This window comes from Danio rerio, chromosome 7 (genome assembly GCF_049306965.1).
Source record: "Danio rerio strain Tuebingen ecotype United States chromosome 7, GRCz12tu, whole genome shotgun sequence".
NCBI lineage: Eukaryota > Metazoa > Chordata > Actinopteri > Cypriniformes > Danionidae > Danio > Danio rerio.
The window spans coordinates 41,826,070-41,838,819 of record NC_133182.1 but is presented as its reverse complement, the minus strand read 5'-3'; the positions used below and the strand labels follow the sequence as shown (position 1 = coordinate 41,838,819).

General features: G+C 34.9%; 1 protein-coding gene across 3 annotated transcripts in view; it reads left to right on the top strand.

Moving 5' to 3' along the window:
- The first annotated feature begins 182 nt into the window (after window positions 1–182).
- The window catches only part of smarcd3b (SWI/SNF related BAF chromatin remodeling complex subunit D3b), a 53,572-nt gene continuing 41,004 nt past the window's right edge, over window positions 183–12,750 (top strand). For all 3 annotated transcript variants that reach the window (XM_005166419.5, XM_073906819.1, XM_021477564.2), the window contains exon 1: window positions 183–374. In XM_005166419.5, the coding sequence (XP_005166476.1) occupies window positions 363–374 (12 nt within the window). In that variant the 5' untranslated portion in view covers window positions 183–362. The remainder of the gene's footprint in view (window positions 375–12,750) is intronic.

The window sequence follows — 12,750 nt, the reverse complement described above, 5'->3', positions numbered from 1 at the left end:
ATTGAGGCCTGTTCGACAAAGTCCAAACTCGTTTTCAGGGGTCGGCGAGAGTGACTGTACGCTCTCCAGGGGAGCGGCGGGTAATTTGCTGACGCTCCCTCTGAATCCCGGAGTTTTATTCTAGCCCGCCTCGCTCGCGCATGCGCATCGGAGCTTACCGTCTCCGGCTGCGTCTACTCCTCACTCTCTTTCTCCGCTGACTGACTGTCCAGTCACTCCAGCACCGAGCAACAGGGAGTGTGTGTGTGCGTAAAGAGCTGTAAAGAAGAAGTTCATCTCCGTTGCTCAGGACACACAACCGCGCTTCTTCATCTGCCATCCGCTGCCCTTTCTGGACCACCGGCCAACAGTCAGCATCTGCCATGGAGAGAAAGGTAGGACATTTCCAGCAGCAGCATCAGAATGTCATCTGCTTCATTAAACACTTATCAAAAACATCCGTGTTCAAGTGTGTCTGCGGTCTTTTACCGCCGTTCTGACTGTGTTTAATCCGCCCTTCTCGTCGCAGACAGTCAGATTAGTGCGCAGGGAGTTTTCCGACTGGATCTAGTTTATTTGGCAGTGTAAAAGAAGGGGCTGTAAGAAGCCAGACTGGTCCTGAATATAGTGGCCGAGTACACACACTCAGAGAGAGAGATGGACAGGCAGGCTGCTGCTGCACGTGTTAATCCGGTATTCTCCATCACTGGTCTTCATTCGGGATGGAGGGTCTTCTTCATGTTGGTAGTTAGTGGAGAGGTTGAGACATCAGCTGTACCCTCGTGAACAGTTCAATTTCCTCTCAGCTTTGTTGTTGGGAGTTGCAGGTGGTACTGGTCATAAAAGGATGTGTTTACTCTAATTACACTCAAATAGCTCTTGGGAAGACTTTAAGTTAGTTATTTTTACATTATGGTAGCATTATGGTATGTTGTTGTTGAAGTAAAGCAGATTTGTGATGGTTATGAAGAGGGTTGCAAGTGTCATGTTGTTCTTCATGATAACATTTGGCTTTTCTCTTTTAGGACTGTGACAGAAATGTGGAATTTTAAGAGTGATTTTCAGAACTGGGAAAGTCATACATTTTTACCCCATCCGCTGATGCTCCAAAAATATATTGTTATTATTTTAGTGGTAGGAATGTGCAATGCTTCAGTTAAAAAAATGTTCTATTGAATAGTTGTTCTTGTGTTTTTAGGGGATTTTATGGTACTACTAAATTACATTCATCCTGTAGTTACATCCCTTTTTAGTGTGGTGACCTCATTTGAGCATGCGTTAAATTATCAACTTGAAAATCTTTAAAGCGTTGTATTAGACTTAAAGGGACAGTTCCTCCAAAAATGAACATTCTGCCATCAGCTACTCATCGTCCTCCACTTGTTCCTAACATGTCATAGTTTATTTCTTCTGTTAAACACAAAAGAAGATATACTAAAGACGGAAAATGTTATAGCAGCCATTGACTAACACAGTATGTTTTGTTTCTCCTATGGATGTCAATGGCTGCTGGTTTCCAACATTCTTCAGGATATCTCATTTTGTGTTCAACAGAAGAAGGAAATTACATTAGTACCACTGCATTGTGAGTCAATGGTGAGGAAACATTTGTTTTATTGTCCCTCTAGTTGATCAGTTTTTTTATGAGGACTCATGGCAGTTTATTGCCTGATTTTTATTTTATTTTTTTTTATTTTTTAAGAGAAACTTTTATGCTAAATTATTAAATTAAAACCTTACAAATGATGAAGTACTGTTCTCAACTTATGGAACAATGTTTTTCAAAGTATATTTTGCTCAAATCAAAATATTAAAAAATGTAAATAATTTGTGTTTTGATGCAAACATCGCTTTTTTATTATTATTCCCACCATTTCTATGCAGTCAAAATAGAGTTTAGATTTTAGATTTGAAACTTTCCGTGTGGTTCAGTATACTGGTTCAGTAGTACACATACTGACTCTTGTTTAAGTCAGTAAGGCTGCGTTCACACTTGGGTAGGTTTCGGTTCAGTTAACAAAATGTAGTGCTCTGTTTGAACTAGTTGCACTAGTTTAGTATGCATCAGAGTTTGGGTTTCAGCATTCACAATAAATGAAATGAATGACACAAACAAAGCAATAGCACTAAAGTTTGTTTTAATCAAACCAAATTTATAGTGCCAAATGTGGTCACACCATAAGAATGTAAACATGAAAGTAAACTGTTTTTCTAAAATAAATACCTGAAAGTACAGCTTTTATAGTTACAAATGAAAAACAAAATGGTGTTTAGACGTGAACTCAATTAACATTTGTTTTTAAAAGTGCTTTCTTTTTCCCCCCTGTTTTATCTTCTTTGACCTAGAAGATGTGCCTTCCACAGAAGGACTGATATGATGATGCTCCGTCATAGTTTATCTGTTTCTTTCATAAGTGAAGTGACCCTGATGTCAGTGTCTATTCACTCCAACCAATAAAGTGCTGGAGGTTTATAGACAGTTTCCTTTGTGGGGTCCTGATGACCTCACACATAGAAATGTTATAAAATAGCAAAGATTATAAAAAGACATATTTTTCGGTAGAGCGGCATGATTCTGGCTAAAATGAGAATCACGATTTTTTTATTTTTTTTTTTTTTGCTTAAAATAAAGATCCCGATTTTCTAGTGATTCTGTAGATGTAAAATAAAGGTTAATATGTGTCAGCAATTATTATAGTTTTTCCTCAAACATATGGTAAAACAACACTAATAATATTATGTGTAGGTCTACTGGTTTCTCTAAATAATTCTATTCTACTTGTAATAAATCTGATGTTGAATTATGTTTGAGATATAGGCCTATGCTTGCAATCTGTCATTGACAACAATATTAGACCATTTTATTCACAGGTAAAATCAACATTATATAGGCTAGAGTAGTTATGCTGATACTGTAAAGATTATTTTCATGCACAACTGTGTGTTCGCTATGAAAGAAAAATCATAACAAATGCTTGTCGCAATAACTCTAAAATGCGATATGATTATTTGAGTAATGTGCACACTTTTGGTTCGATTTCCACTGCTAAGTGCTGTTAATTCTTCGCACGCGGCTCTCAAACGATCACTCTGTTCAACAAACTGAATAGTATTTACAACTTTATTACCTGTTACTCCAAGCCTATGCAGGTTCTGTTCACTAAAGTAGACGTGCGCGCATCTATCATTAAGTAGGGGGCGCGCACGTCCTCTCTGTGATAACAGCTGATGGTCAGCAGCTCGCGTAACGTGTGATTTCCTGGCTGCAAAAACAGCATTATATGAAGACAAAAATGACATTTTTAGGTGAACTATACCTTATAAATACAGTATGTGAGACTTTCAACATCATTTGAAGGTGTCCATGTCGCTGAGCAGTGTATGTGAAACAATGAAAAGACTCGTGCAGCCGCTTCTTTCCTGAACTTGAAAATATGATTGGCAGAATCGTAGAAATGTTGGATTAAGATCGTCTAGGGGGTCGAATCGAGATCGCGGTCTTTTACGATTAATTGTGCAGCTCTACTTTGCAGTTTTTGTTGTACAATTGATTCCTAATGTTCATCTCCGGTTGTAGTGAATTACAAGAAAACCAAGAGGATAGACTGGAGGAAGGATGTTTAGTTGATCTATTTTTAATGAAGTATTTGGTTGTTGACTCAAATGCATGCAGCTCGAGTCAGTTTTGCATATCTGCTGCATGGCTTCTGCGTGGATGCACTTCAGGAACGCACATCACCGCTGACTGGGCTGTCCTGTATTTTATACTGTACACGCACTTAACAGTCAGAGGACACTCGTTTCAGAATGAACATGGGCTTCTGGGAGAGCTGGGACTGAGCTTTTATCTCAAGATTTCTGCTCAGAATTTCAAGTTTGAACTTGTAATAGTTTGGTTTGTTGTCGTCCAGATTTTTAGACCCTTGATGACACTTTTTAAGCAGGATTCCCAACTAGGGGATTATAAACAAACTGCATAGGGTTTGTGAGTTGATTTTAAAGCTAATAATCTGTTAGATATGTCAGATGAATGGCTGTTATCAGAACATTTCCATTCCTGTAGGTCAGGGGTGCCTAAACTTTTTCATATGTAGTAAAAAACAAATACCAATTAACTATATTACATTAAAGTTGCTATAGCTAGTTTATTTCATAATTTTGAAAGATAAATAGAAAATATTACTTTAAAACATATAAACTAATGCAGTATAATTGTTTTTTTTTTTGTTTTACTTTTTACAATAATAATACGATCACCTTTTTATAGCACAGTGGAGTTCAATGCTGAATACACTAGTCAAGCAGAAACTGCTTTTGTCTCCATTTGCTCAATGATATCTCTGCATTGTGTTCTATCCATCGGGTGACAGGATGGGCATTTAAAAAATTTGATTCATTCATTCATTTTCTTGTCTGCTTAGTCCCTTTATTAATCCGGGGTCGCCACAGTGGAATGAACCGCCAACTTATCCAGCAAGTATTTTACGCAGCGGATGCCCTTCCAGCCGCAACCCATCTCTGGGAAATAATTCATTTAATTGAAACATTTAATTTCCATTAGCTTCTTGGGGCTTAACAATATAACAAACAAGCAAAAAATAAATTTAATTAGAAATCACAGTCTCTAAACCATCCCCATTATTCTCCTTTTTTTGTCAGATGGAAGGGTGGGACAAATGTGATCCTATAGTTTGGGCATCTCGGCTATAGGTTAATGCTGTAATCAAACTGCAAACAGCCGCAATTTTTATGCTGAAGTGCTTTTGTGTTTCAGAGTAAAGCTCAGTTCATTTACACTGATTGTTTACAATTCCCAGGGTTTTGGAGATTTTAATTTAGCTAATAATTTTTAAATTATGTTTTTAAGATTTAAACAATTTAAGGCATAGTTACTTGTAGTGTACAATTAAACTATTATATAATTATTAAAAGAAATAGCTTTAATTTAAAGAGTAACCTCTATTTTTGTGTTTGTTTTACACAACTAGAGGTAAGAAAAGAGGTAAAAAAAGACTAGAGGTCTACACTGTAAAAACTTGCAGCAGAGCTTTTTTGAGTTGACACTACTTAAATAGAGTCAAGTGCAGTACTTGTGTTAAACTTGAGTCAACGCAAAAAAGCTCTGCAGCAAGTTGTCTTACAATTTTGAATTGAGTCAACTTTTTTTTTTAGTGTAGTTAAGCTTACCTTTACTAACTTATTTTTAAAACAGTTGTTTTTAATATTATTATTTAAGGTTATTGCACACATACATACACAGACATGCTAGCAGAAAATTGTTAACTCCCTGTCAAATTAATTATTATTTTTCAAATATTTCTCAAGTGCTGTTTAAAGGAGATATTTTAAAACATTATATTAGAGTTTTTCATTATAATATCTTTTTATTGACATGTAATAAAAATATGACAATATAATATCACAATATTTACATCTTTGTTTTCAATTTAGAGGAAAAAAACAAAAATGATGAGGAAAATAAAAAAACTAAAGCAAAAAAAGGGGATAAAAAAAGAAAAAGGAAAAAAGAGAGGGAGGGCACATGTTGTTTAAATTAGTGACAGATTATTTTAGTAACAGATTATTTAAAAAAAAAAAAAACATTTGTTGAAAACAAATTGTTGAAAATACAAATCATCTATAGAAGGCATGCACCAGATTATCAATATGGTAATGGCTTTGGAAATAGGGGGAATATGTAAAAACATTAGTTTTGATAATTATAACTCATTTAATAACTAATTAGTTACTAATTTATTTTGTCTTTGCATAAAAACAGAACGTTATTTTGCAAGTCATTAGCATACATCTCAAAGTGTGATCTAAAAGCTCAGTTAGGTGAACTTGGCAAGTCATTGAACAACTGTGGTTTGTTCTGTAGCCAATTGAAAGAAAAAGACTTTTATGGGTCTAATATAATGACCTTTAACAATTATTTTAAATCTTGTATTATATATGTAATATGTTTTTATTTCAGCCAATCTTATTAATATTGTTATATAAAAATACATGATAGAAAGTACTGTGGAAAAAACTAAATTGTTAAAATTGATTACATGTAAATTATTTATATTTAATAGTGATTCAAGAATTATGTTGCATTCAATTATATGTATGTATGTGTGTATGTATATATATATATATATACTTTAATACTTCATGAGAAGTTTTTTGTGTGTCTCTCTGTGAGAATTTCCTTCCAGGCCTCTGTTAAAGGTTTTAACCTTTGGGGATAATACACAAAGAACCAAGTCAGTCGTTTCAAATGAGGATTTTTTTTTTTTTTTTGCAGTACCACCAGGTTGTGGGTCTGAAGCACCAAGTCGCAGGTGTGTCTTTGAGCTCGAGGCCTTGTATTCTCTCTGGAAACAATTCCAGCGGGACCTGCAACAATTAGAAAAGGTTTGCAGAAGTTCGCTTCACTGGCCAGCAATCTTCAGAGACTGAGAGAAATCCCATTAGTATTCAGGGAGCCACTTTTTCTAGCTGTCACACCTCAAGAGCTTTAGGGAGAATTGGCTCTTTCACATGTGAGAGTGCAGGCCGAGAGATGAAGGGCTGATTAATAAATACTCGCTTTCTTTCTCTCGTTCTTTTCCTCTTTCTCCTTCTGCTGGTCTAAATGTGAGGAATGAGTGATTGGATCCCTACGGCTGTACTCTAGAAACGCCTCGGCTCATGCTGGCTTTTGTTCTGCCGAACAATACGCCTGCTCATTTGTTAGACACCTGCGCTATTTGCATCTGGGATTTTTATGCTGAGTATTTATGCTGAAAACAAGCCTGCTTGATAATCTTGAGTTTATTTGATGCAGAGAGTAGCTAAAAAGTAGTCGGATATCAAAGTCAGACCCACTTTTCAAGCAAAGTTAAAGTTATAATGAAAGTTTGTTTATGGGAAAAGAAACATTTATTTGAGTTTAAAAATGCAAAGTAAAAAACGCTAATCATTATTGGAGTGTGTTTCACATGAAGAAAATACTACTTTTTACTGTTTTTTTTTTTTTTTTATCTGTAGTTGTGTGAAGGTCACTAGCAATTTCTGAATTAAAAAAAAAATGTTTCCCTAATTTTTTTCCAGCATTTATTTACCCAATCAATAGGACTGCACGATAATGGAAAAATGTGATATTATGAAATGTTATTTTTCTGTGCTAAATATCATAATAAAAATGTAAAATATTGCAGTATTAATACCGTTTAGTTGAATAGCACTATTTGGTAGTTTTTTTTGGAGTCTTAACAGTCGAACAATCACAACAATCTTATTTGTCTTGTTTCCAGTCCAAATATCTAAAAATCATTAAAGCAAGTAAAAATATTGATTTGTTTTCACCGTCAGAAGAAACAAGTCACAATTAAGAGCTTTCCTTTAAACAAGCTGAATTATCTGCCAGTGGGGTAAGTGAAATAATCAGATTTTCACTTTGAAATGTAGATATTTGGACTGGAAAGTAAACACAGTGATTAAATACAATTCTGTAGCTTCTGTTCAATTATAATTCAGACTAAGCGTTGCATATCTTTGTGATGTGATATATTGTACCACCCTACCATTCGATGCAGTAGATACAAAATTCAGAGCTTAGTGCTTTGCAGAGTAGATATTAACATATTAAATATATTACTATTGCTGTGTATTGGAGCAAAGATTTGTTCAACACATTTCTAAACATAATAGTTTTAATAGCTCATCTCTAATAACTGATTTATTTTATATTTGCCATGATGACAGTAAATAATATTTGACTATATATTTTTCAAGACACTTCTATACAGCTTATAGTGACATTTAATGGCTTAATTAGGTTAACTAGGCAGATTGTAATTAGGCAAGGTGTTATAAAACGATGGTTTGTTCTGTAGACTATTGGAAAAAATTATAGCTTAAAGGAGCTAATAAATTTTTCCTTAATGTGGTGTTTAAAAAATTAATAACTGCTTTTATTCTTGCCGAAATAAAACATATGAAAAAAAATATTATCAGACATACTGTGAAAATGTGCTTGCTCTGTTAAACATCATTTGGGAAATATTTTAAAAAGAAAGAAAATTCAATGGGGGATCACTTTTTTTGCAAATGCTATTTGGTTATGTATTGCAGTAATAGTAGAATGACATTTTGTGCAATATCCCGTGCCATTGTGATTTTCTTTCTTTCTCCGTTTTTTTTTTTTCTGTATAATTTCGTTGTATTTTATTTATTTATTGATTTATATTCATTCTGCATTGAATAGGTTTCCGGTCCTCCCCTATAGGTCACCCTTTTGAAAAATCTGTATATCGTTTCTGTCCAAGGTTCCTTGTAGAGAGATATGAACAATTGAGGACTTCCTTATTTGGCTGGCCAGGAATGTTCTGGCAGCATTAAGGTAAAACCAGCCTTTTGTATGTGCAGCAGAAATTTCCTGCTAGCTCTATGGACGGGATTGAATTTGCTCATGCAGGAAAACCTAGATTGTGAACTAAAAGCCAAATAATCAGCTTGCCAGGTTAAATAAATATTGTTAAAAATTAAACAAAATAAAATAGCTTAGAAGAGTGTCTGTGCCGGGTCCTTTAAACAACTGATTTAACAGTTATGTGGTGTTTTTGTTGTGGATGTCTCCATCTCTCAGCTTGGACTTTGTGGACAGGTTTAGTTTGGTCCTCTCAGTCAGGAGATTTTCTTACAGTATGTGCTGTGGTCAACAGTTCATTTCTGGTCAGTTGAATAAAGAGTGAGATATTAGAAAGAATTCTCCATACAGTCCACCGAAAATCACATGAGAGATATAAAAAAGAAAAGAAAAGAAAAAGCTGAGCAACAACACTTCAGTCGCATATTGACTTTGTTTTATGCCAAGCTTATGGTGCTAGAAATAGGAGCCATCTTAGTTTAAGAAATCAGATGATGATTCGAAAGATTATATGATCAACCAGAACAAAAATGAGAAAGTTGCATCAACATGCTAAATTGCACAAATAAACCAACATAATTAATAATCAAAAAGTAACTTAGAATTTCACAACTATTGAAAAGGGAACACGTTTAATTCTATTAAATTTGTATTTTGGCTTTTAATTTAAACACTACATGCAGATAAAATTCAAACAAGTCCATTTAAGAGAGCAATCTTAATGACTTTGTTTTTAACACAGTTTTAAAAGTGCACTTATATTGTAGAAGTTTAGTTTATTAAACATTTCAAGTCATTTAAAAATTGTCATTGTTTTGATTTTACTTTTGACTCCTGCACTTGTTATTAAATTATTTTTAATGTGTTCCCTACACCATACACACATCAAGTACAGTACTTTATCTTTTGCAGAACTAATATAATAAGCTATTTTAAATGTAATGGTATTTGAAAGCAGAATAGAAATGTATTATTAGTAGTAGTAGTAGCAGTAGAATGTACACAGTACACACTCGTATATTACGTCACAACAAACTTTCATTTTGGATGCGATTAATCTTTCCCAGACGAAAAACAAATAGTAAATATGTTTAGAAAAATTCTGCTGTAGAATACTCGTTTTTTCGCTATCTAACTAGAAATGGCCATTGAATGACTTTCCTGAGGGTTTTATTCCTGCATTTGCTCTGCTCTCTATGGGTGACCGGGCGTTTTCTTTTGTTTCTCCAAAACTCTGGAACTCACTCCTCTGTAATATTAGACATGCAGAATGTTTTAAAGAATTTACAATATCTTTGAAGACTCACATTTTTAAGCTTGCCTCTTTGTGGATTGTCTGTTTTGATCAGTTTTATATTTGCAGTGTTTTTGACTAGTTTTATGTTTGTATAAATTATTTTTATCTTCTGCAAAACTGCTTTTTCTGCTATCCTTGTATTTTTTAAAGTGTAAAGTGCTTTTAAAGTCGCTATACAAAAGTACAATAACAAAATAATTATTTTTATATTATTATTACTTACAATTTTTAGCTTGGTTTATAGAAATCTTTCAGTCCAAACACTGAGTAATTGTACAGTTGTCCTATTTAAAGGATGTTCAAATGTAGAGCAGCTCCTATTGATTAGCCTGATTCCAGTGATCCTGATGCCTCACGGCTCATGCAGTGCTCTGCTCGTCTGTAATTACAGCTGAATTATGGGTTCAGGTCTGCGTTTGCTGTGTGCTGGGCCTGGAGGCATGCCTCACTACTTCCCAACATTACTCTTTAAAGTGCATGCGATCAGAAGGGGCTCAATTTTGAGGCACGGTGGTCTAGTAGATGGTTTGCGGTGTAAATTTGTAGTGCAGTGTGCCGCTGTTCTGCTTCCTCTCAGACAGACTGTCTGGCTTAGAGAGAACTGACCCAATTTTTACAGAGGAAAGGCTCAATATCCCATTTAGTGCTTCCCCCATCCCGAGTGCAGAAGAGAGAGACAGAGTCTGGCTTTGCTGAATGGCTTGTTATTGTTAATAATCCATACTGAAATGGTACTTCCGGCACATGTAGTCGATGCCCTTAAAGCTGAATATGAGCTTCTTGAATGTTGTGTCTTGTTTAATGAAATGACGTGAATGTTCACATTTCTACTGTAATATATAGATTCAAAAGGTTTTGTTTTAATAAGAGACTGGATTTATAAGAGGCACAGTCTCTGGCCTCATTCTGTCCATCCTCTCTCTCTCTGTCCACAAACACAGAAGCAGAATGAAGGATGTAGGTTAAAGACACAGAAAGTGTTTGTGTATGCATGAGGCTTGATGGGAGGAACAGATATGTGATGGAGGGGAAATTACTGAAACCTCATATGGATTTTTTGTTGATCCTTGTAGATGTGTTTGGGTAGTTTTTAGTATGTGCAGTTAAAGTGTTTTAATTGAATGAATATTGAAGTATTAAAAGCTGTCTCTCTTTTAAATATTACATAAACAACTGCTTGTGTTGTAGTACATTTCCTTCAGAAATCATTCAAATGTGCTGTTTTGCAGCTCAAGAAACCTTTCTGATTATTGAATGAATGTAGAAAAGTGTTCACTTTAGAAGAGTTTATAAGACAAGACTAGATGTCAGCAGTGTTTCATGGAGCTTTTCACCATGAAAAAAAGACTTTGAAATGGTAGTGTGTAAATTACTTTGGGAAAACATAGATTTAGAAGTTTTCTTGCACTTATGTTTTATGTTAATGTTTTCTGCATTAAAATAAATCTGGTATTGTTTTCCAAATATAAAGGCTAATAAAACAACCACTATTTCCATATTGTTAATTTTATAACATTAGAATTTGGCAAGTTAAACCCACCCTACTTAAATTTCTGCTGGTATCTAATTTTCTTGTTATCACACTGTATGCTATTATCAAAATATTGACTTGCAAAAGCAGCTTCCCCTTTAAACTGTCTGAATATCTACTATTAAATATCTACTATTCAAAAATGTAAAATACAGTAAAACACCCTAAATTTGTTGAAACGTGTCGATCTGATGGCGCTGGAGTTTACAGCTGGATATTATAGGGAGAATGCTGCCAGGAACAGTGAACAGCTCTGCCAGAGCGCGTCTGAAGCTTATGTGCAAGTTTATTTCACAGACTATATGGCAGAAACACCATTGAGCCTTGCTAGATCCTCCAGTATGGGCGCACGTCCATTATAAAACACTCACGGGACATTAATTTGGGCTGCTATGCAGATATATTAAATATAGTTCACACAAAAATACACAAAGAGAGACTTCCACTTTTACTTCACGCATAGTTTGTGAATGAATAGACTTGCGTGTGTAGGCCTGCTAGTTGCAGACGTGATACAGTATGTTTATGAAACTGTTTTTTCTCAGCCACCATTGTTGTGTTTAGGGATACGTGAGCAAAATTAAACATTTACAACCCCGCAAACTGCAGCATGGTGGTGTCAGAGAGTTTGAAAATATGTATTCCCTAGCTCTGCGTTTTCAAACTTCTTTTTGCCCTCAAACAAACTTGATTTGAAGTATATATTTAGGCCAGATTAATATTAATTAACTAAAGATTAAAATAAATCGGAATTTGGTGCTGTGATGAGCAATCACTGCCAGTACAACAATCTGAATTTTCTTAAAAGGCACTCTAACAGATTAAAAAGCAAATAAGATTGTGCTCCCAGCCTTCTTTTCAGTAGTGAGTGGAGCTATAACTGTATTTATAGCGATATCTATCTTCTGTGCACACAAAAGAATGTTTTACAGAAAGCTGTAAGCCTTGATCATTCTTTGACCGATCAGCTGACCGTTCTTTTAAAACAAAAAACACCTTACTGAGTCCCAACATAAAGTGGCACTATTGGCCAAAATTCAGTTTGCTGCAGTATAAATACATGATGGCAGTAGTGCAATTTCTCATTACAATTTGGTCTTTTTTTTGTGCCAACTACTCTTTACTTACTGTTTAATTCATCAGATATCTGGAAGCTTTTAGTGTCAATATTTTAAAAATATTTACAGCATATTATAGATATTAATTACAGCATACGAAGGAACCATTTGTTGAACTACTGTGAATGCCAGTGACAAAGGTTTATTGTATTTTAAAGACTGTACTATTGTTTTTTTCCCCCCTTTTTTTGATGAAACAAAAGCCAATCTCGCCATGCAAAGTAGGTAGAGTTGGTCACTCTAGCTCAGGGGTGTCCAAACTCGATCCTGGAGGGCCGGTGTCCTGCCAAGTTAAGCTCCAACTTCCTTCAGCACACCTGCCTGGAAGTTTCTAGTATACCTAGAAAGAGCTTGATTAGCTAGTTTAGGTGTGTTTAATTGGGGTTGGAACTAAAATATGCAGGACATCGAGCCCTCCAGGACCGAG